This window comes from Pleurodeles waltl, chromosome 4_1 (assembly GCF_031143425.1).
Source record: "Pleurodeles waltl isolate 20211129_DDA chromosome 4_1, aPleWal1.hap1.20221129, whole genome shotgun sequence".
Taxonomy (NCBI): Eukaryota; Metazoa; Chordata; class Amphibia; order Caudata; family Salamandridae; genus Pleurodeles; species Pleurodeles waltl.
Genome location: NC_090442.1, coordinates 288,930,145 through 288,954,719, shown reverse-complemented (window position 1 = coordinate 288,954,719; position 24,575 = coordinate 288,930,145). Strand labels below are relative to the sequence as shown.

Below are 24,575 nucleotides of genomic sequence, written 5' to 3'. Positions count from 1 at the left end.
CACAGTGGTCAGATTTTCCACCTGGGGGAAAGCTATGTAGCTGCCCATGTGTTTTACCAGAGCAGACAACACTCTTGCCAGAATGACTGAGAACATTGGCTGTGACATTCCTGCTGCCAAGCCCACTGTCACTTGAAAAGAACCAGTTGACAGGAAATGGAGAACTGATAGCACTTGCACAAGAGGGGAGATCCCAGTCAGATGACGGATAGATGCGATCAGGACTGGCTCCAACTGGGCACACAGCTCTGTGATTGTGGCCCTGTCCAGTCTATAGGCGAGTATAATGTGCCAGTCCTCCAGTGTAGCTAAGTCCAACAGAGGTCTGTACATGGGGGTATGTCTCCATCTCCTATTCATCCGCAGTGGTAGGCATCTAGGAGACACAAAAGTGAGTAGGCTGTCAAAATTTGAACAACTAAACCAAAACAGCAGTCCACATCGTGCACTTATGTATTGGGACAGTGTAAATTTAGAAGTATGCCTATTTATCCTGTGACGCAGCAATTCTCGATAGGTCCCTGAAATGGCGACCGCCTGTCCTGCATGGAGGGACAGGTGGAAGTGAGGTAATTCCGCTGACGTTGGGTGTAGTGGCGGTAGGGAGTTGTGCACCGCTGTGCAATTCCTCATTGGATAATACTGGGCCCTATGGAATACAATGGCCAATGGGGATTTACGCCGGCGGTGACGGTGTACACCGCTGCGGACAGGACTGCCACTTTCTATCTGATTCCTCGTTTGTTTTCTGACCTTCAACAGAAGACTTCACTGTATGCACTGCTGTGACCTGTGTCTGGAACCTACCATGGCCCGTCTGACCGGGAAAAGGACCCCAGCCTTCACTTCGGAGGAGTTGGAGTGACTGGTGGATGGGGTCCTACCCCAGTACGGACTGCTGTATGGGCCTCCAGACCAACAGGTGAGTACACTGTGGTCACGATGCATGTGGCATGGATGCATGGAGATGTGTGTGAAGTCATTGTGTAAGGGGGATTATCTGTTGGCGGTGTACATGTTGTGAACTGGGCTATGTATGTGCCAATGGTGATGGAAACGGGTATGGTGGGCCATGTGTGTGACAAGCTGGACTGTTACTGTAATGGTGTTCTCCTAGCTTTATTGCCTCTGCATGTCAGCCCCCATCAAAAGAAGGGATTATGATGTGCCATTGCCAAGGACGTGTGGACCTTGGGGGTCTATGGTAGGCAGAGCACCCACTGATGAAAACGGTGGGGGGACCTGAGACGCTGGGCACGAAAGACCGCGGAGGCCCAGCTGGGAATGGCCTCAAATCAAATCAAATCATTAACATTTATAAAGCGCGCTACTCACCCGTGCGGGTCTCAAGGCGCTAGGGGAAAAAAGGGGGGGTTACCGCTGCTCGAACAGCCAAGTCTTTAGGAGTCTCAGGAAAGCGGAGTGGTCCTGGGTGGTCCTGAGGCTGGTGGGGAGGGAGTTCCAGGTCTTGGCCGCCAGGAAGGAGAAAGATCTCCCACCCGCCGTGGAGCGGCGGATGCGAGGGACAGCAGCAAGTGCGAGGCCAGAGGAGCGCAGGTGGCGGGTGGGGACGTAGAAGCTGAGGCGTCTGTTGAGGTATTCCGGTCCCTTGTCGTGGAGGGCTTTGTGTGCGTGGAGCATGCGGAGGGTGAGGAAGCAGGCGGAGGACACGGCGTTGACTTGCTTAGTCATGGTGAGAAGAGGGTCCAAGATGAAGCTGAGGTTGCGGGCGTGGTCTGTGGGTGTCGGTGCGGTGCCGAGGGCCGTGGGCCACCAGGAGTCGTCCCAGGCGGACGGGGTGTTGCCGAGGATGAGGACTTCCGTTTTTTCAGAGTTCAGCTTTAGGCGGCTGAGTCTCATCCGACGTCCTTCATACCCTCTTGTAGGTTGGTCTTGGCGCTGGCGGGGTCCTTGGTGAGGGAGAGTATAAGTTGGGTGTCGTCGGCGTAGGAGGTGATGATGATGTCGTGCTTGCGTACGATGTTGGCGAGGGGGCTCATGTAGACATGAAGAGTGTCGGGCTGAGTGATGAGCCTTGAGGTACGCCGCAGATGATCTCGGTGGGTTCTGAGCGAAACGGAGGGAGGTAAACTCTTTGTGAACGGTTTGCGAGGAAGGAGGCGATCCAGTCCAGGGCCTGGCCTTGGATCCCGGTGGAGCGGAGGCGGGTGATTAGGGTGCGGTGACAGACGTTATCAAAGGCAGCCGAGAGGTCGAGGAGAATGAGGGCGACTGTTTCACCGTTGTCCATCAGGGTTCTGATGTCGTCTGTGACTGAGATGAGGGCGGTTTCAGTGCTGTGGTTGGTTCGGAATCCGGTTTGTGAGGGGTCGAGCAGGTTGTTGTCTTCCAGGAAGGTGGTCAGCTGTTTGTTGACGGTCTTCTCTATTACTTTGGCTGGGAAAGGCAGAAGAGAGATGGGGCGGTCGTTTTTCAGGTCGCTCGGGTCAGCCGTAGGTTTCTTTAGTAGGGCGTTGACTTCGGCGTGTTTCCAGCATTCGGGGAAGGTAGCAGAAGAAAAAGAAGAGTTGATGACGGTCTGGAGGTGCGGGGCGATGATGTCGTCGGCTTTGTTAAAGATGAAGTGCGGGCAAGGGTCCGAAGGGGCGCCGGAGTGGATAGAGTTCATGATGGATTTGGTTTCTTCCGTGTTGATGTGGGTCCAGTTGTTGAGGGTGATGGCCGGGGGTGCGGGTTCGGTGGTGTTTGGTTGGGTCTGGTGTCCGAAGCTGTCGTGGAGGTCGCTGATCTTGCGATGGAAGAAAGTGGTGAGGGATTCGCACAGATCCTGTGAGGGCGTGACGGCGTTGGCGCTGGGGTTGGAGAACTCCTTGACGATGCTGAAGAGTTCTCTGCAGTTGTGGCTGTTTTTGTCCAGTCTGTCGGTGAAGAAGTTCCTTTTGGCAGCGCGAATCAGGTGGTGGTGTTCGCGGGTAGCGTTCTTGAGGGCGTTCATGTTGTCAGCGGTATGGTCCTTGCGCCAGGCTTTCTCAAGGGCGCGACAAGTTTTCTTTGATTCTTTGAGGGTGTCAGAGAACCAGAGAGGTTTTTTGGTGTTGGTCTGTCGATGCGTGCGTTTGAGGGGAGCAAGGTTGTCTGCGCAGTTGGAGATCCAGTTTGTGAGTTTGAGGGCTGCGTCGTTGGGGTCGGTGGTGAGGGTGGGTTGGTTGGCGGCTAGTGCGGAGAAGAGTTGCTCTTCAGGGATCTTGTTCCACTGTCGATGAGGGATGGGTTGAGTGCGGAGGTGGCGGGTCTCGCATCGGAATGTGAAGTGGACGCAGCTGTGGTCGGTCCAGTGTAGGGCGGAGGTGTGGCTGAAAAAGACGTGTTTGCTGGCGGAGAAGATAGGGTCGAGCGTGTGTCCGGCGATGTGGGTGGCGGTGTTCACCAGTTGTTTGAGGCCAAGGTTGGCGAGGTTGTCGAGCAGGGTGGTGGTGTTGGGGTCGTTGTTTTGTTCCAGATGGAAGTTGAGGTCGCCTAGGAGGATGTAGTCCGGTGAGGCGAGGGCGTGCGGGGAGATGAAGTCGGCGATGGCGTCGCTGAAAGGGGCGCGTGGTCCGGGAGGACGGTAGATGAGGGATCCTCTGAGGGTGGTCCTCGGGTCGGTGCGAATCTGAAAATGCAGGTGTTCAGCGGCGAGAGGGGTGTCTTCGGTGGAGGTGGTGACGCTGATGGAGTCTTTGAAGACGATGGCGATACCTCCTCCTGCTTGGTTGGTGCGGTCTTTCCTGGAGATCTTGTAGCCTTCGGGGATGGCGGTGGCGATGTCTGGCGCAGAGGAGGCGTTCATCCAGGTCTCCGTGATGAAGGCGACGTCCGGTGCTGTGGAATCCAGGAGGTCCCAGAGTTTGACGGCGTGTTTGTGGACGGAGCGAGCGTTGACTAGGATGCACTTGAGGTGGTTGATGGCGCGTGGGCTTGTGGTCGTGGTAGTAGCGTGGTGGAAGATGCGTTTGCAGGAGTTGCAGGCGAAGGGTCCATGGGTGCGTTTGGGGTGAGCTTGGAAGCAGGTGTTGGAGCGTCCTGGGTTGAGGGCGTGGAGGGTGGTGGGGTCGTAGCGGATCAGCGGGCTTGGGACCAGGGGTCGTGGCGCTGGGCGCGGGCCAGGCGCGGACGGGCGCATACGGGCTTGCCTCTGGCGCGGTCGCGCAGCGGCCGCCATATGAGGTAGGAGGGGGGGGGAGGGGTCAGCTGGGGGCGAATGGGAGCTGGGGGGCGGGGGCGTGCAGGAGGTCGCGGCGGGAAAGCGCGAGGGAGGGGGGGACAGGTAGAGTGAGAAGAGCTGGGGGAGGGGGTTTTAAGGGTGGAGGGGGGTGAGTGTTAGGAGGTTTAGGAGATTAGGGAGAAAGATAGGAGTAGGGTTGTGAAGATAGGGGAGGGGGGGTTGTAGAGGTGGGTGAGGGTGAGAGGTAGAGTGAGAGGATTGGAAGATAGGTAATAGAGGGGGTGGCGGGAAGGGGGGAAAGATAGAGAAGTAGATAGAGAAAATAGATAGATAGGGAAATCGATAGATAGGGAAATCGATAGAGAGATAGGAAGATAGGAGGAGGTGGAGAGTGAGGGAGATTAGATAGTGGGATAGAGAGATAGAGAGATAGGTAGATAGGAGGAGTGAGGGAGGTAGATAGTGAACGGGTTAGATAGGGGAGATAGAGAGGGGGATGCGAGTGAGGGAGGGGGATGAGGTAGGAGCAGGAGGGCAGGCGCGGGGAGAAGATGGAGGAGGCAGAAGAGCCGAAGGCAGAAGATAGAAGACCAGAGGACCGGAAGAACAGAAGAACAGAAGAACACAGAAGAACACAGAAGAACACAGAAGGAGATACAGAAAACGAAGAACAGAAGGCAGAAGACCACAGAAGAAGATGAGGAAGAAGAGAAGAAGAGAGAAGACGGGGAAAAGAAGAGTGCAGCAGAAGATTACAGACGAGGAGCGAGGAGGAAGAGCAGAGAAGAAGAAAAGAAGAAAATAAGCAGGAGAGAGGGTGAGTAGCGCGGGGCAGAGCGAGGGGCTGGGAGGTGGGGGTACTTACTGTTAGGTGGGTCTCAGGAACTCAGGAACCTGGAGGAGCTGGAGGAGCTGCAGCGGCAGGGGGAGCGACCTACCCTTGGGTCAAGGATCGCTACCACTGTCGCGCAGCGGCCGCCATATGAGGTAGGAGGGGGGGGGAGGGGTCAGCTGGGGGCGAATGGGAGCTGGGGGGCGGGGGCGTGCAGGAGGTCGCGGCGGGAAAGCGCGAGGGAGGGGGGGACAGGTAGAGTGAGAAGAGCTGGGGGAGGGGGGTTTAAGGGTGGAGGGGGGTGAGTGTTAGGAGGTTTAGGAGATTAGGAAGAAAGATAGGAGTAGGGTTGTGAAGATAGGGGAGGGGGGTTGTAGAGGTGGGTGAGGGTGAGAGGTAGAGTGAGAGGATAGGAAGATAGGTAATAGAGGGGGTGGCGGGAAGGGGGGAAGATAGAGAAGTGGATAGAGAAAATAGATAGATAGAGAAATCGATAGATAGGGAAATAGATAGAGAGATAGGAAGATAGGAGGAGGTGGAGAGTGAGGGAGATTAGATAGTGGGATAGAGAGATAGGAGGAGTGAGGGAGGTAGATAGTGAACGGGTTAGATAGGGGAGATAGAGAGGGGGATGCGAGTGAGGGAGAGGGATGAGGTAGGAGCAGGAGGGCAGGCGCGGGGAGAAGAAGACGGAGGAGGCAGAAGAGCCGAAGGCAGAAGATAGAAGACCAGAGGACCGGAAGAACAGAAGAACAGAAGAACAGGGAACAGAAGACCGGAAGAACAGGGAACAGAATACCGGAAGAACACAGAAGAACACAGAAGAAGATACAGAAAACGAAGAACAGAAGGCAGAAGACCACAGAAGAAGATGAGGAAGAAGAGAAGAAGAGAGAAGACGGGGAAAAGAAGAGTGCAGCAGAAGATTACAGACGAGGAGCAAGGAGGAAGAGCAGAGAAGAAGAAAAGAAGAAAAGAAGCAGGAGCAGGAGAGAGGGTGAGTAGCGCGGGGCAGAGCGAGGGGCTGGGAGGTGGGGGGTACTTACTGTTAGGTGGGTCTCAGGAACTCAGGAACCTGGAGGAGCTGGAGGAGCTGCAGCGGCAGGGGGAGCGACCTACCCTTGGGTCAAGGGTCGCTACCACTGTTGCGCAGAGGTCGCCATATGAGGTAGGAGGGGGGGAGGGGTCAGCTGGGGGCGAATGGGAGCTGGGGGGCGGGGCGTGCAGGAGGTCGCGGCAGGAAAGCGCGAGGGAGGGGGGGGACAGGTAGAGTGAGAAGAGATGGGGGAGGGGAGTTTAAGGGTGGAGGGGGGTGAGTGTTAGGAGGTTTAGGAGATTAGGGAGAAAAATAGGAGTAGGGTTGTGAAGATAGGGGAGGGGGGGTTGTAGAGGTGGGTGAGGGTGAGAGGTAGAGTGAGAGGATAGGAAGATAGGTAATAGAGGGGGTGGCGGGAAGGTGGGGAAAGATAGAGAAGTAGATAGAGAAAACAGATAGATAGAGAAATTGATAGATAGGGAAATAGATAGAGAGATAGGAAGATAGGAGGAGGTGGAGAATGAGGGAGAATAGATAGCGGGATAGAGAGATAGAGAGATAGGTAGATAGGAGGAGTGAGGGAGGTAGATAGTGAACGGGTTAGATAGGGGAGATAGAGAGGGGGATGCGAGTGAGGGAGGGGGATGAGGCAGGAGGGCAGGCGCGGGGAGAAGAAGACGGAGGAGGCAGAAGAGCCGAAGGCTGAAGATAGAAGACCAGAGGACTGGAAGAACAGAAGAACAGAAGAACAGGGAACAGAAGACCGGAAGAACAGGGAACAGAAGACCGGAAGAACACAGAAGAAGATACAGAAAACGAAGAACAGAAGGCAGTAGACCACAGAAGAAGATGAGGAAGAAGAGAAGAAGAGAGAAGACGGGGAAAAGAAGAGTGCAGCAGAAGATTACAGACGAGGAGCGAGGAGGAAGAGCAGAGAAGAAGAAAAGAAGAAAAGGAAAAGGAAGGGGTGCTTGTCAGACCCTGACCCCCCTTATGGCCAGCATCCTGGCGGTGACCTACCCTGAGATGGATGAGCGCTTGAGGGCATCACAGCAGCCACAATGGGGTGAGTAAAGTGGGTATTATTACATATTTGAGCTGGTGGGTTGGTATCCGGCTGGTGGTTGTGTGTTAGTGGGTGCCCCTAACGCCAGGCCAGACATTGCAGCGTGGGCTATCTCTATGGTAATGGTTGCATGTCAAATACAGGTAACCTAACTTGTCAGCAGTAACTTTCATACAGGGCATCATGGGTCCCAGGTGTGTTGCAGTTGGTGGTGTGTGCTCCTCATCATGCCTTGGTGACTAGCCCTACCACTGGTAGTTCAATGCATATTGCTTAGGCCTGTTCCCTGTGTGTGAGGGTGCTGTGTATGCCAATGGTGGTGTCAGTGCAGTAATTCACCCAGTGTTTCCTTTGTCTGTCTCCCCCCCCCTTTTTTGTTCTGTCATCCTGTCCCTGTGTGCATTAGCATCATCTGGTGGAGGAGCAGGGGCACCGGCGACAGAGGGAGCTGCATCCCAAAGGACCACCAATGCCGAGGGAACAAGTGGGACGGAGGGCGAGGGGAGCACCATGATGGAGACAGGAGGAGACGACGCAGACTCAGATACCTCCTCCGATGGGAGCTCCCTGGTGGTGGCGGACACCTCTGTGACCACCCCAGCTGCAAGTACAGCCGCCACCCTCGTACCAGCACCACCCTCCCAGTGGCCCATCAGTGAGTTGCCTGTGCCCACACACCCAGGAGGGTGGGCATCACTTTCGCCCCAGGCACCTCAGGCCCTGCCCCAGTGAGCCATGCTGCCCTGCGTGAGGAGGCCATTGACCTCCTGAGATCTATCTCTATAGGGCAATCAACCATTGTGAATGCCATCCAAGGGCTGGCATCCCAGATTCAGCAATGCAATGCTTTCCTGGAGGGCATTCACGGCGGGTTGACCAGCCTCAGGAATCTGGGTATGGAGGGCTTAAACTCAAAGAACTTAGGGCCCTGTGTGCAGCTAGGAAACTCAAGAGAGGTTGTATCCCTAACAAACCTATTCTCTTAGATTTAGTTATTCAGGATGACATACAGAATCTTGATAGGAAGAGAGATTTAGATGATGAGGGTGAACCCCCAGTGTTAGAAAAGGAGGTACCAGTTACTTCATATGACCTTACTGGGCAGAATTATGAGAATTATGGGGAGAACCTTCAGCCTGCAGGGAGCTGTGGTGGTAGCACAAGAGAGGGTCATAGTAGTAAATAGTACACTGCCTATTCTCCCACTGGACTAGTAAAAAGGGTACCCAGGAGGAGTGTATCCTCCTCATCCTCAGCTTTCCTTGCTCAGCATTTGCTGTTCGCACAATCCACTCTAGCTCAAATGAGGGATCCCGAGATAGGGGGTTCAGCTTGCTGAAACCTGAGAAGACAAACACAATTTGAAAAAGCAGCAGCTGGCTCTAGAGAGAGAGGCCCTAGAGATAGAAAGAGAAAGGAAGAATTTAGGGTTAGAACCCCCATGGTGGCAGCCTAAGAGAGTCTAGGGTCAGGGCAGACACCGTTGTTTCTAGGAATCGCAGCAGGATAGTCCTTCTTTACAAGTCTGGTAATGACATCCATAAATGGATCACTGCTTTAAAGAGGGCCTGTAAAGTTCAGACGGTCCTTCAGAGGTAGTGGGCAGCTATATTGTGGCTCTCCTTTGCAGACAAATGTAAAGACAAACGTTTGGCTGTAAGGGAAGAAGATGCAGATAACTACCAGGTCTTGAAAGAGGCTCTGGTTGATGGGTTTGGGCTCACAACTGAGGAGTATAGGATTACATTCAGAGAAACTCAGAAAGAGTCCTCCCAAGACTGGGTAGATTTTGTGGACCGTTCAGTTAAGGCTCTGGAAGGCTGGTTTCATGGTAGTAATGTGCATGATTATGAACGCCTGCACAATCTTATCATGAGAGAGCACATCCTTAATAAATGTGTGTATGAAAAGCTGCATCAGTACCTGGTGGACTCAGATGTGACCTCTCCCCAAGAATGGGGAAAAAAGACAGACAAATGGGTGTGCACCACGGTGAATAAGAAAACTCACAGTAGGGGTGAACAAAAGAAGAAGGGTACTTCTAAAACCCAAGAGAAATTTACTGAAAAGAAGAAAGAATCTTCATCACGCCCACAAAATTCTTCAGGGAGCTGGTCCAAAAACTATTCCCTCTCCCCCCCAAAAGAAACCTTGGCGCTTCCTGTGTAGGGAAAAGGCCATAGGGCAGGTGACAGCACTTGCACTAAGAAAAACACCAAGAGGACTACTATCACTCCTCCTACTGCCCCTAGAGCACTGGCAGTAGTACTTCAACCAAGGTGTAGCTGGGAAGTGCAGTGGACTCTGGCCTAGTCAGAGAGACCACTGAGGCTGTCTTAGTATCAGAGGGTGGCACTACCTGGCCTCCTAATATGAGGAAACACAGGCAGTACCCTCTTATAAATAGAACTGAGACAGAAGCTTACAAGGACACAGGTGCCAGTGTCACAATGGCAACTGAAAATCTGGTGTCTCCGGAGCAAACCTTACATGGTCACAATTACCAAGTCACCAACGCAGGTAACATACCTAAGTGCCACCCCATGGCAGTTGTGAGCCTTAGCTGGGGGTGTGGGGTTTACTGGCTTTTAAAAGGGTTGTAGTGTCCTCTTCTATTCCTGTAGATTGTCTAATGAGACATAATTTGGAGACCTCAGCCTGGGCTGAAGTGGAGTTACAGACCCATGGAGCAATGCTGGGTATCCCTGCCAATGTATTTGTGACAATTAGAACAAAGGCCAGGAAACAGGGAGAATTTGTAGCACTGCAGCCTGAAAGCATGAACCAGTCAGCTCCCAAGAAGAGAGGTAGGCAGGGTAAGAAATTACCGCCTGCCAAGGATTCAGGTGAGGATCAGTCCCCTCAGGGGGATGATCATACTCTCTGTGAGGAACCTGCACCAGAGGAGCTGGGAGCTGACACAGCAGAGCTCTTGGGTGCAGGAGTGCCCTCTAGAGAAGAACTGAGTTTGGATTAGAAATCCTGACCCTTTGTTGAGGCGGGTCAACAAACGGTCTATTGGGGAAATGGGCTTCTATACTCTGAGGCTGGAGACACCAAGCCTGGTGCTACCAGGAGGTTGATCACACCTCAGACGTTTAGGGAGTTCTTATTGGCCTTAGCCCATGAAATTCCCATTGCAGGACATCTTGGGTAAAGCAAGACTTGGGACAGACTTGTCCCATACTTGCAATGGCCCCATATTTCTGAAGACACCAAGGAGTTTTGTCACTCCTGTGTCACCTGCCAAGTAAGTAGCAAGACAAATGGCAGTATAAAGGCCCCCTTCATTCCACTTCCAGTGGTTGGGGTACCATTTGAGAGGGTAGGGATTGACAAAGAAAAATGAGGAAACATAAGGAATTAAACATTTTTACTTGCATTCAGGGACAACTCAGGGTTGTTGTGTGGCTGTCGACTGGATGTCCTCGCTAGAGTCTGCCACCTCGGACTGCTGTGTGGCTGTTGATTGGGAATCCTCACCGAAGTTCGCCATTTAGGGTGCCTGCCAGAGTCTAGGCCCCACTCTGCTGCTGGTGCCCAAGGGGGGGCTAGCCGGTCACACCACACCCCAGGAAGGGGGAGGGGTCAGTCTGATAGGGAGGGGCAGGGTGACTCACCAACTATCGCTTAAAAGACAGGTGTCCCATTTCCTCAAACCCACAAATAAATGGGACGGGTTCCTATTACCAAGTTAAAAGGTCTCCATTCTTGGGCACCAAGCCAGGACTGAAATGCCTTTGTCGTGTAGTGCCAACAGCAATAGTACCTCCAACAGACCCTAGCCAAATGGGGGTCTCTTTTTTGTTTCAAAACGAAGCTGTCCTCCAGTGTGGAAAGCCAGGCTCCCTGTGCGCTCACGGTATGGAAGACCACTTAACACTCACGGCATACGCATGAGTTTCCAACAGTGAACCACACAGCACCAAGTCAGTAGAAAGAGGGTTCACCAGGACATCCAGCTGCCCCAATCCATTCCCATATTACAGGCAAAACTCTGATGAGTTCCCAGCCCTGCTCCATACTCTCCACATGTCGATGTCTTTTGCCTCCTCCTTACCCTCAGGGCTCCCCAACAGGAACTGGGAACAGTAGGCCAAAAAAACATATGGTCTGAGGGAGAGGATGGTGCCAGGAAAGTGAGTCCCAAAAATGTTCATCACAGCTTCGAGCAGAGTACAACACAGGAGTAAGCCCACCTCCACAACAGATCTAGCAATAGGGCGACACGCAAGGCCACATAGTGTTTGAAGGGGACAATGGTCCCAATACCACAGTCTGCAAATCAGAGTCATGGGGGCCACGAAGCAAACTCTGATCCCACCAGTACACGACAATGAACATCAGAAGTCTGGGGAAACACCCAAGAGCCAAATGAAGAAGTCCAAAGCTAGCCCAAAGAAAGCCTAGAGAAAAAGTGCATAGTTAGGACAGCAGGCACCACTTGGGAGGGTCACGTAGCATGCCACGTACTGGGACCAGAGTAGTACACATGTGACCTCCGGGCACGTTGTGATCGCTGACCAACGTTCAGTGTGATACACCTCCTCTTTTACATTACCCTCACACATGTAGGCTAGAAAACTCACACTGCGGCAATGACACCCATTTGGACACATCAGAGCGACGATGGGCAGGCAACTCCGACATAGCAACAACTAAAAGTTCAAAACATATACTTGGTCAAGCACAGAGTGCGGAGACCCGAGAGGGAGGAAGACCCGATGACGTAAAAATGACATGTTTATCAAAATAACCTATTTTTTCCAGAACCAGGTATCCCAATCAAGGGCCACCCTTTGGTGCCCCACCAAATCCATGGAAAAAACAGAAATTCTTATGTATTAATTGGCGACATACAGATATGCAATATTTTTTCTTTTAGAACGACCAAACCTAGCTCTTGTTCAACAGGTCTGCAGTTGAGCCGTTAAGTGCACCACCTCTACAGTGGACCATCACCTTCTTAGCGGCCACACCAGAATCCCCAACAGGGTCAAGAGCCAGAGACTATTTGAAAGAACTCTCGCATCTAACAGTATCAAGAGCCAAAAAGCACTTCAAGGACTTTTCACATCCATACCCCAACGGATCCCGTACCACACTTTGCACCAAATAATTTTCTGAACTGTTTTCCAAGGAGACCCCAGTCACTGAGATAACTACAAGACATCTCAGCTGGAATCACCTCAAGACCTACAATAATGTCTTGGTTATGTATTTTCTTGTGTTTATACATGCTCTGGTTGCTAAAGATGCTACTGTATTCATGTATTTCCAAAGAACAGCCTGATCTAATGGAGTCTATTCGAAACATGTCACCACCCTTGCGTAGGGCCCTCGCTTGGTCACCTTTAATTACATCACACCCAACAATAGCACCCCACACTCACTACACAGCGCTCTTTCACACAGCACGTGGTATCAGCACATGACTATGTTGGGCTCTAAGGCATCAGCCGGGTCATGTTCTGTGTTTTCACTGATACCACACACAGTAGGCCCAGATAGACTGTACTTATCCCTAGCAGTAGCCCCTGAAAAGGTGAAATGTCTTCTCCATCTGTACCTGTATAGAATTTGGGCCAAATTACAGCCTAACAGAGTACAATAGTGGTAAATCTGACCCGCTACAAGACTAATCCTACAGCACTGCCCCTTCTTACCGAGCCTACCAACATCCAAAATGAGCTGGACAGGATGCGCAGCAAGGGAGTTATAAAGGAGACTCTGTTTGGCCCTGAAATTTTCCAGAAAAAAAGATTCTGGGAGGTAGCTAACCACCTAACCAGTGCAGAAACTCATCCACTCCCACTTCCATCTACCGTCCCAGGGTGGGCCTTAGCATCTCTGGGGCTGTCTTCGTTAATAGCAAATGGTCCCCAGACATGGCGTTTCAGTGCAGGGCCATCCACCTTGATGATATGAAAGGAAATTGGTCTCATATGGGAGAGATACCCCATGTTAGGAGGTCTGGGCACTACAACAGACAGGTACAAATGGATAGAAGGGAAGGGGCACCCTCTAATTGTATGGAAACGTACATTATGGGCCTCATACAACCCTGGGGGTCAAAGACCACCAGGGCTGTTTTGGAGATTGTACCGCCAACAGGCTGGCAGTACAATCTTGCGGATTACAACCGCGGCGGAAGCGCCGCGGTCGCACCGCCGGGCCCAGCGGTTTACCGCCATGGTTGTCCCGGCGGTTTTAATCCTCCAGGGCAGTGCTGCTTACGAGTCCCCTTCCCGCCAGCCTGTCCATGGCGGTAGAGACCGCCATGGACAGGCTGGCGGGAAGGGAAGTTGCGGCATGGGCAGTGCAGGGGCCCCCAGGCACAGCCCCACACTGCTTTTCACTGTCTGCACAGCAGATAGTGAAAAGCCCGACGGGTACAGCTGCACCCGTCGCACGGCCGCAACACCGCCGGCTCCATTAGGAGCCGGCTCCCATGTTGCGGCCGACTTTCCCGCTGGGCCGGCCGGCGGAAACTCTGTTTCCGCCCACTGGCCCCGCGGGGATGTCAAAATGGGGCCGGCGGGAGTGCGGCTGCTTTGGCGGCCGCTCAGCGGTACAACCTTGGCGGGCGGCCTTCGCTGCCCGCCAAGGTTGTAATGAGGGCATGTATCCCTTATGTTTCAGCGGCAAAGGAACCATTCCGCTGGGCAAGAACAAGAATTGTGGCACAATCCTGCACATTCTGGACATGCAATGGGGCATCTCCATGCTGATGAACACCTACACCCAGCTGGTCTCTGGATGGCATAGCCTCTGCTCCCTCTTTACCATACACACCCCAGTCCTGGTCATCCCTAGAGAAAATCTATCTGAACTGTACCCACACCTGTTGAGGAAGAAAATACATTGATGCATGAGGCCTGAAGAAAAAGAGCTGATATTTTGGCTGTGCTCAATACAAGGACAATCCTGTAGGAAAGTACCATCTTGTCTGGCATGTTACCCCCATTTTTACTTGTGTGTCTGTTTGTTTTTCCCTGTGTCACCGGGATCCGGCTAGCCAGGACCCCAGTGCTCATAGTTTGTGTCCTATATGTGTTCCATGTGTGGTGCCTAACTGTATCACTGAGGCTCTGCTAACCAGAACCTCAGTGTTTATGCTCTCTCTGCTTTTAAAATTGTCACTGCAGGCTAGTGACCATTTTCACCAATTCTGATTGGCACACTGGAACACCCTTATAATTCCCTAGTATATGGTACCTAGGTACCCAGGGTATTGGGGTTCCAGGAGATCCCTATGGGCTGCAGCATTTCTTTTGCCACCCATAGGGAGCTCAGACAATTCTTACACAGGACTGCAGCCTGAGTGAAATAACATCCACGTTATTTCACAGCCATTTTACACTGCACGTAAGTAACTTATAAGGCACCTATATGTCTAACCCTCACTTGGCGAAGGTTAGGTGCAAAGTTACTTAGTGTGTGGGCACCCTGGCACTAGCCAAGGTGCCCCCACATTGTTCAGGGCAAATTCCCCAGACCTTGTGAGTGCGGGGACACCATTACACGCATGCACTACATATAGGTCAATACCTATATGTAGCGTCACAATGGTACCTCCGAACATGGCCATGTAACATGTCTAGGATGATGGGATTGTCACCCCCAATACCATTCTTGTATTGGGGGTGACAACTCCATGCATCCCCGGGTCTCCAGCATAGAGCCCGGGTACTGCCAAACTAACTTTCTGGGGTCTCCTCTGCAGCTACTGCTGCTGACAACCCCTCAGACAGGTTTCTTCCCCCCTGGGGCCTGAGCAGCCCAGTCCCAGGAAGGCAGAACAAAGGATTTCCTCTGAGAGAGGGTGTTACACCCTCTCCCTTTGGAAATAGGTGTTAAGGGCCTGAGAGTAGTAGCCTCTCCTGGCCTCTGGGAGTGCTTTGAAGGGCACAGATGGTGCCCTCCTTGCATAGGCCAGTGTACACTGGTTCAGGGATCCCCCAGCCCCTGCTCTGGCGTGAAACTGGACAAAGGAAAGGGGAGTGACCGCTCCCCTGTCCATCACCACCCCAGGGGTGGTGCCCAGAGCTCGTCCAGTGTGTCCCAGACATCTGCTATCTTGAATGCAGAGGTGTGAGGGCACAATGGAGACCTCTGAGTGGCCAGTGCCATTAGTGACATCAGAGACCCCTCCTGATAGGCTCTTACCTGGTTAGGTAGCCCAGCCTCCTCTGAGTGCTAGTTAGGGTCTCTCTGGTGGGTTTCTCTTCAGATAACGCATGCAACTGCTCACCATAGTTCCTCTGCATCTCCCTCTTCGACTTCTGCCAAGGATCGACTGCTGACTGCTCCAGGACGCCTGCAAAACTGCAACAAAGTAGCAAGAAAACTACCAGCAACATTGTAGCGCCTAATCCTGCCGGCTTTCTCAACTGTTTCCTGGTGGTGCATGCTCTGAGGGCTGTCTGCCTTCACCCGTCACTGGAAGCAAAGAAGAAATCTCCTGTGGGTCGACTGAATCTTCCCCCTTGCTAATGCAGGCACCAAACTTCTGCATCACCGGTCCTCTGGGATCCCTCTCACCTTGACGAGCATGGTCCCTGGAAGTCCGGAGCTGGATCCAAGTGACCCCAACAGTCCAGTGGTCCTTCTGTCCACATTTGGTGAAGGTAAGTCCTTGCCTCCCCACGCCAGACAGCAATCCTGTGTACTGCGTGATCTGCAGCTGCTAGGGCTTCTGTGCACTCTTGCAAGGATTCCTTCGTGCACAGCCTAGCCCAGGTCCCCAGCACTCCATCCTGCATTGCGCAACTCGCTGAGTTGACCACCGGCTTTGTGGGACCCTCTTTTGTTGTGTTGAAACGACCGCCATGCTCTTCTGCGGGTGCTGCCGGCTTCTGGGTGGGCTCTCTCTGTTGCTGAGCGCCCCCTCTGTCTCCTCCTCCAAGGGGCGACCTCCTGGTCCTTCATGGGCCGAGGCAGCACCCATTATCTTCAACCGCGACTCTTGCAGCTAGCAAGGCTTGTTTGCGGTCTTTCTGCGTGGAAACAACTCTGCATCATCCAGCACGCCGTGGGACATCTTCTGACCAAAGGAGAATTTCCTGGCATCTTCCGTTGTTGCAGAATCTTCGGCTTCTTCCACCTGGAGGCAGCCCTTTTGCAACTTCATCCGGGGTTTAGTGGGCTCCTGCCTCCCCTGGACACTTGTGTGACTCTTGGACTTGGTTCCCTTCCTTTACAGGTCCTCAGGTCCAGGAATCCATCTTCAGTGCTTTGCAGTCAGTTGTTGCCTTTGCAGAATCCCCTATCTCGACTTTACTGTCTGCCTGGGGTAGTAGGGTAACTTTACTCCTACTTTTCAAGGTCTTGGGGTGGGGTATCTTGGACACCTTTATTGTTTTCTTACACTCCCAGCGACCCTCTACACACTACACTAGGCCTGGGGTCCATTTGTGGTTCGGATTCCACTTTTGGAGTATATGGTTTGTGTTGCCCCTAGGCCTATTTCATCCTACTGTGTTCTATAGTGTTTGCACTATTTTCCTAACTGTGTACTTACCTGATTTTGGTTTGTGTGTATATTTTGTGTATTTTACTTACCTCCTAAGGGAGTATATCCTCTGAGATTCTTTTGGCATATTGTCACTAAAATAAAGTACCTTTATTTTTTAGTAACTCTGAGTATTGTGTTTCTTATGATATAGTTCTATATGATATAAGTGGTATAGTAGGAGCTTTGCATGTTTCCTAGTTCAGCCTAAGCTGCTCTGCTATAGCTACCTCTATCAGCCTAAGCTCCTATAACACTACTAATCTACTAATAAGGGATAACTGTACCTGGCACAAGGTGTAAGTACCATCAGGTACCCACTATAAGCCAGGCTAGCCTCCTAAAAATCCCAAGGAGTTTAAACTGTTCACTGATGCCCAAGTATCAGAGGGAGGGTCCATAACCTTCTTCACCTTGCAAACAAAAGCAGATTGCCATTGATTGCAAATAACACAGTGGGAAATGCTCAAAATGATGAACAGAACTGGGCTCGTCCTTAATACAATCATGCCTCATGGTGATGCAACATCGATATGTGTAGGAGGCTGGCCTGGCCTATAGTGGGTACCTTGTGGTACTTACACCTTGTGCCAGGTCCAGTTATCCCTTATTAGTACAGACATATCAAGTCACCAATGCTGATAATGAAACTAAAGCCCATCCAATGGCAATGGTGACTTTAGAATGGGGAGGGGTTACTGGCATGAAACAGGTAGTGGTCTCTTCTGCAATCCCAGTAGAGTGCTTGCTAGGGAATGACCTGGGGTCCTCAGCATGGGCTGAGGTAGAGCTCAAGACCCATGCAGCCATGCTGCGTATCCCTGAATTGGTGTGTGTTAAGACAAGAGCACAGAGCAGTGCACAGGGTTAAAAAGAAGTGTTGGAGTCTGGAATAATGGCCCAACCTTCCAAGAGAAAAAGGTAAGAAGACTGGGGGACCAGCCTCTGTACAGCGACAGAAACAGGACCACTCTTCTCAGGAAGATGTCCTATCCCCTGAGGGAACTGAGTCCATGGAGCTGGAGCCTCACCAGTTAGAGCTCTTGGGCCCTGGGGGACCCTCAAGGAAACAGCTGTGCCAGGGACAACCAATTTGTCCTACTCTTGAGGGCCTGAGACAGCAAGCAGCTGAGCAGGAAAAAGGAAGTGTCAGCTGATCCCACAGGGTCTATTGGGAAGATGAACTTCTTTACAGTGAGGGAAGAGATCCCAAACCTGGTGCCACTGGAGAGTGGTAGTGCCTCAAGAGTTTTGAGTTCACCCTCACCTTAGCCCATGACATTCCCCTAGCTGGGCATTTGGGACAAACCAAGACATGGGACAGATTAGTGAACCATTTCTATTGGCCCAATGTGTCCCAGAAGGAAAGGGAGTTTTGCAGCTCCTGTGTCACCTGTCAAGCAAGTGGCAAGACAGGTGCCCATCCGAAGGACCCCCTCATTCCACTTCCAGTGGTGGGTGTCCCCTTTGAAAGGGTTGGTGTGGACATTGTGAGTCCACTTGAACCTCCCACAGCCTATGGGAACCAATACATGCTGGCAGTAGTGGATCATGCTACCAGGTACCCTGAAGCAATTCCCCTTAGGTAAACGACTGCCCCTGCTGTAGCCAAGGCTCTAATTGGTATCTTTACCAGACTGGGTTTCCCTAAGGAGGTGGTTTCTGACAGAGGTACCAACTGCAAGTCAGCTTACCTGAAACACATGTGGAATGAGTGTGGGGAGACTTATAAGTTCACCACACCTTACCATCCACAAACCTATGGACTTGTTGAAGGAGTTAACAAGACATTGAAGGGCAGGATCATGGGGCTCCCTGAAAAACTCAAAAGGAGATGGGATGTCCTCTTGCCATACCTGCTTTTCGCCTACAGAGAGGTGCCACAGAAAGGAGTAGAGTTTTCCCCCTTTGAGCTTCTGTTTGGCCATCCTGTAAGGGTACCAAAAGCACTTGTAAAAGAAGGTTGTGAGAGACCTCTCCATGAGCCTAAACAAGATGTGGTGGACTATGTGATTGGCCTCCGCTCAAGGGTGGCTGGGTACATGGAAAATGCATCAAAAATCCTTGAGGCAAGCCATCAACTCCAGAAGTTGTGGTATGACCAAAAGGCTGCAATGGTTGAATTCCAACCAGGGCAGAAAGTCGGGGGTTCTGGAACCTGTGGCTCTCAGGGCACTCCAGGACAGATAGAGTGGCCCCCCAGTGCTAGAGAAAAAGAGTCAGGTCACTTACCTAGTGGACCTGGGCACTAGCAGGACACCAAAAAGGGTGATCCATGTTAACCGCCTTAAGCTCTACAATGACAGGGCAGACATAACCATATTTATGGTTACTGATGAGGATCAGGAAGCAGAGAGTGAATCTCTCCCTGAACTCCTCTCAACTGACCCCAAGGATGGATCAGTACATGGAGTTGTCTATTCAGACACCCTCTCTGCTGAACAGCAAGCTGACTGCAGGCAGGTCCTACAGCAGTATGATGAGATATTTTCTTTGACCCCTGGACAGACACATTTGCGTACCCATGATGTGGACACAGGAGACAGTCTACCTGTCAAAAACAAAATATTCAGACAGTCTGACCAAGTCAAGGAAAGCATCAAAGTGGAAGTCCACAAAATGCTGGAGGCGGGAGTAACAGAGCACTCTGACAGTCCCTGGGCTAGCCCAGTGGTCTTGGTCCCCAAACCTCACACCAAGGATGGAAAGAGAGAGATGAGGTTTTGTGTGGACTACAGAGGGCTCAATTCTGTCACCAAGACAGATGCTCACCCCATACCAAGAGCAGATGAGCTGAGTGATAAGTTAGGTGCAGCTAAATTTCTGAGTTACTTTGACTTAGCTGCAGGGTACTGGCAAATTAGGATGGCACCTAGAGCAAGAGGGAAAACAGCATTCTCAACACCTGATGGTCATTACCAGTTTACTGTTATGCCTTTTGGCCTAGATAATGCCCCTGCCACCTTCCAAAGGTTGGTGAATCAAGTCCTTGCTGGCTTGGAGCCTTTAGTGCAGCACATCTAGATGATATTGCTGTCTTTAGCTCCAACTGGCAGGGTCACCTGGTCCACCTGAAGGTTTTGCAGGTCCTGCAAGCAGCAGGCCTCTCTATCAAGACATCCCAATGCCAGATAGGGCAGACAACCATTATATACCTGGGCCACCTTGTAGGTAGATGCCAAGTGCAACCCTTACAACCCAAGATCCAGAGAATTCTGGACTGGGAAGCTCCAAAAACCCAGACTCAAGTCAGGGCATTATTTGGCTTGACTGGATACTACGGGAGGTTTTTGAAGGGATATGGATCCATAGTGACTCCTGTCACATAACTTACCTTCAAGAAAATGCCCAAGAAAGTTAACTGGACCTTAGACGCAATACTACAGACCCTGTGCTGCCTAAAACGCATTTATCTACAAAGGTGTTACTTGCATGGAAATCGGCCTCAGAACTGCAACGGTATTTATTTTTATGCAAACATTTTGGTGTTTACATATATAACAAAGTAACTATTTTTCGAACCAATTGGTTTTGAATTGCTTCTTAAGTGTGTCTTATTTACTGACTCTTTGTGTTCAACAAATGCTTAGGACTACCTTCTGATAAGCCTAACTGCCTGCCCACAATACCACAAAAGAGAGCTGTTGGGATTGTCATTGTTTCCTCTGTAAACCAATAAGGGTTGTCTTGGACTATGTGCATAGTGCCCCCCTACACTGTGACACTGCAGAGATAGCCAGCTTCCTACAGAGTCCTACCAAGGTTTCCCTCTAAGAGGTACCACGCTGAGTGATATAGCTCATGAAAGATGTCTGGTGCCGATCAGTACTGGCTGAGCAGGGAGAGTCTCCGCCTGGGGGAAAATTCGAGATTTTGCACAGGCAGATAGGATGGAGGATAGACTAATCAGGTACCCAGAAACGTCCTGGATATACAGAATTATGTTGTCAATTTAAAGTGAGACAATTTGTGTTTGGGCATCTACGGAGATGCCCCAGGCATTGCCAATAGCTCTTAATTGCGAAGATAGTCGAGTGCCAGGCACGCTGGCCGAGTACACACATGGGGATGGGGGCAAGAATCAAATCTCGATGGCCTAACAGGTTAACTAGATCATCTCCTCCTGTTTTCAGACACCTCAATCTCAAGAAAATATCTAAATGGCTTCTGTTCAACACCCCGTCAAACCATCACTCAATCCCTAATCACCAACAAGCTGACTATGAAAATGTACCTTACGTCGGTATCACTGCATGACTCACCAAGAGTCTCCAGGATCTATCGAACGCAGACTCAAAATCCCACCTTGTACCCACACGTCCACACACCTCAACGACCTCCACTGGCTCCCCATTCACAAATGCACTCTTTTGAAATTACTCACACACACTTGCAAAGCCTTGCACAAACAAGGACCCACATACCTGAAAAGCTGCATCAGCTCCAATGTCCCTTCCAGACATCTTCACTACGCTACTGCTCGCCCACGTCACTCGCATTGAAACAGTCAGCGCCAGCTTCCACGTCTTTTCGTGTCTAGCAGCTAGAGCCTGGAACGACCTGCTATTCCACAACAGAAATGCCAGTTCCATCTTAGAATCCTGGAAAAAAACCTAAAAACTGGCTCTTTCAATAGACCCCCTTGTCTAGGTACCAGGATACCGTCCTGATTGGTATGAGCGTTAAAAATACATATAATATAATGCCCGGTAATTCTTAACTTGGCATCTCCTATAGACAGCAATTGAACTCTGAGTACCGTACGTAGTCATCATAATTGCATATAATTTGCAATGCGGCTGTGATTATAACACCTTCCAGTTCTGCCACCCAATAACCGACAGTCTTTGAAAAGTTAAAATTAAGCGTCAAAATGTGTTTTCTCAGCATGGCTCGACTTTCAGGATACCCATGTGTTTTCCCGGATGTCCTTTACACAGCAGGAAGCAACAGTTATGTACAAAGAAGATTCCAGATCCTAGTAACAAGGTCCTAGCTGTGGATTGGTAAAAAAAAACGTTTCTGGGGCATCGCTCATCAAGGAGACCTTGGTTATTCTTTATCAACCAACACCATTCGTACGATGCACCGCTCAGCAAGGAGGCCTTGAATAAACGATGTTTTTTTGCGTTCTTCTAAGCAGTAGTTTTGTAAAGTACCGTACGTTCTCCTGGAAACTACAGGAACAATTTAGTAAAGGGGTGGCACCAGGACGTTCCTGCTGACGCGTCACGCCCTTTTCTGCAGCAGGAAGGGGAGAATAACAAAGCCATGGGAGTATATGCATTTTAAAGTACGGGCATTTTTAAATGTAATACATGTTGGACTAGGCAGGTAGGGAATATCAATGACAAAAATCTTATAAATATTATGATAAATATAAAGGTGCTTATCATATTCAATAGATATATTCATAATTAAACCATTGGTAACATTGATCTTGAACGAAAAATACGACATTTTAAAACACTTTTGAAAAACACTAAACCTTAACGTATTTGTCAGGTTTAAACGACTAATTAAGAGCCAAATGCCCCAAAGTTAAATGCTACCTTTCTATCTGGAGGGAATCTTGTGGAATGCCGAACAGCGCACTACCGTTCCAAGATGGCCGCAAAACTACATAGAAGAGCGATGCTTCGTCATCTACTTCTATGGGCTCGCCCGAGGAGTTTCGCTCTCCCATAGAGTGTTAGTAGGATGGCACTCTCGCGAGAGTTGGCTCAGGATTGCGGAAGACAGCAGACCAGGGGCAGGAAGAGGGGTCGTAAGGTACGCTTTCGGCAGGCAGTCCGTTCTTCTTGCCGGATAGTGACCCGCTCTGCATCGCTACGTTCAGTAACGGTAGTGCCCACGGCCGTCATGGCCGATGCAGAGTTGGGCGGCCTTTCTCCAAAGGAAGAGGGCGAGCTGGAGGACGGTGAGATAAGCGACGCGGATAGCGGCGACCCCCAGGATGGAGGCGAAGTGGCGGGACCGGCCTCGCGCTACCCTGTGGTTCGGCGTGCGGCTTTTCGGCGCTCCTACTCCCCGCTGCCTAACGCCTATCGACATAAGGACCCACAGTACCGCTCCCCTCCTGCTGGCTCCATGCGCCCCCAGCAGCAGCAGTGCGAAGGCAACCCACGACCTTCTTTTTGGGAGCGCAGCAGCACTGTGTTGGATCGGCTTCGATACCGAGGTGGTGGCCGCGGGCGTGTGACCAGGGGCACCCTTCGTAAGCCGTACTGGGAGGATGAGAGAGGGGGCCGTGACTGGATTTGGGGTGGAGGAGCGGTCGAGAAGCCCTCGAGAAACTTTGGAAGCAACAACACTGGAAGTAATTGGAGAGATGCGACCTCCAGGAAGAGTATTCTGCCACGTATCCTATTACCGAGGAGTGTGAATAGCGTAACCTGGGAATAGGTGGATTGTCTAGATTTTTAAAACTAAAAACAGCAACATGTCGCAAACCTTTAAGTAGCACTACAGGTTTGCGATGAGCTAGATGCACAGAATTACATGACGGTGCTCAGCAAAGTGTAAAACACGAGTAACTAAGGGAAACTAAATGCAGTTTCTACACGCGTTGTGATTTCTAAACTTTGGGTTATCTAAGATGATGGTTTCATCGAGAAGTTTGGTAAGGGCATGTTTGCAAGCGGGCGCCTGGGTAGCCTTGCCGATGACAAAAAAACAGTTGGCCGCACAGATATGGTTGAGTGCGTGTTGGTGTGCTTTGGCCGCAATTTGATCAGCTTATTTTTTTTCGCAGACAACATCTTGGTGACCATGTTAGTGTTGGATCGATGTTTGGCCTGTGGAACGGCGTAAACTCCTGGGTGGGCCTCTGTGGAGAAGCATAGGTATTTGTAGTTGTAGGGGTAAGCAAGACTGTAAGCATGGATGATTCTGAGTGGCAGGAAAGTACTTTTGGGTGGTTGTCATTTCTGCGTTGATGATGCTGATTATGTCAAGGACAAGTCAGAGCTGCTGTCAAGGTGGAAGTGACAGTCTGCGAACTTGGTGGCCACATGAATGTGAAAATATTCTACTAATTCCTCGTAGTGTGCTGTAGTGGTAGCTGCTTGAGGTTGGGTGTTGAAAGGTGCTCCCTGATTGAGTACTGTTGTTGCAGCCAGGAGCTCTGCTGGAGAAGACTCTCTAGTGACCGTGGGCTATAGCGAGTAGTTGAATATGTAGCATAGGTGGCAACTGCAAGTCTTTGCTTGTAGCTATAGCGTTCATTTACTGTGATGAAGATGTCGGGCTGCGGCGATACATGTGTGGTCGTATGAAGCCACATATTCGGAGGTGGTGGGAGAGAGTAGTCGGCTTGGTAGCTGACGGAGAGGATGCATTTTCGTGATGGAAAAGGTCAAGAACAAGTATTTGTGTGTTTCACTGTGAAAAAATACGAACGGAGCACACACAAAGAAGTATCCCTCAAATATGGAAAATTCCAATAGTCATACACATTCAAGTGTGTGATAAGTTGTCCCTAAAGTGGTATCAATACCGAGATTGCTATTTGAAAAGTGAAGAGCTTAAAACTAAAAACTTTTAATACATAAATCATAAATTTTAGCTATAACACAAATATGTTTACATCAGGAATAGTTAATAAAGAATTAACATTCATCAAAACATTACACAGATATAGAATCTATTAGTAAGTGGTTTGATTCCCTACTATAGTCATTTCAAAGTCCAGACCCTTAAAGGAGAGGATCCAAGAACATGTACGTGCTCTGATAAATAAGGATCCTCGGTCACCTATAGTACGTCATGTCAGCAGGGAACATTCTGAAATAGAAACCCCCAATTTCAAATACATGGGCATCAGTCAGACACAGGCACATCCAAGAGGAGGAAACCGGGAGTAGCAACTCAGAAGAAATGAGGCCAAATGGATACTTAGACTAAAAAGTATACGAATGGGAATCAATATTGATCATGAATTACACTATTTTTTATGATTAT

At 50.7% G+C, this 24,575-nt stretch overlaps 2 protein-coding genes across 2 annotated transcripts in view; one reads left to right on the top strand and one right to left on the bottom strand.

Annotated features, from left to right (window-relative positions):
• The window catches only part of TMEM19 (transmembrane protein 19), a 547,743-nt gene extending 525,943 nt beyond the window's left edge, over positions 1-21,800 (bottom strand). Inside the window, exon 1 of the mRNA XM_069228349.1 lies at positions 21,038-21,800. The gene's annotated coding sequence lies outside the window, so the exon portion shown is untranslated. The remainder of the gene's footprint in view (positions 1-21,037) is intronic.
• A 493-nt stretch (positions 21,801-22,293) lies between these two features.
• ZFC3H1 (zinc finger C3H1-type containing) overlaps positions 22,294-24,575 on the top strand; it is a 715,283-nt gene continuing 713,001 nt past the window's right edge. Inside the window, exon 1 of the mRNA XM_069228345.1 lies at positions 22,294-22,974. Within this exon, the coding sequence (XP_069084446.1) occupies positions 22,314-22,974 (661 nt within the window). The 5' untranslated portion in view covers positions 22,294-22,313. The remainder of the gene's footprint in view (positions 22,975-24,575) is intronic.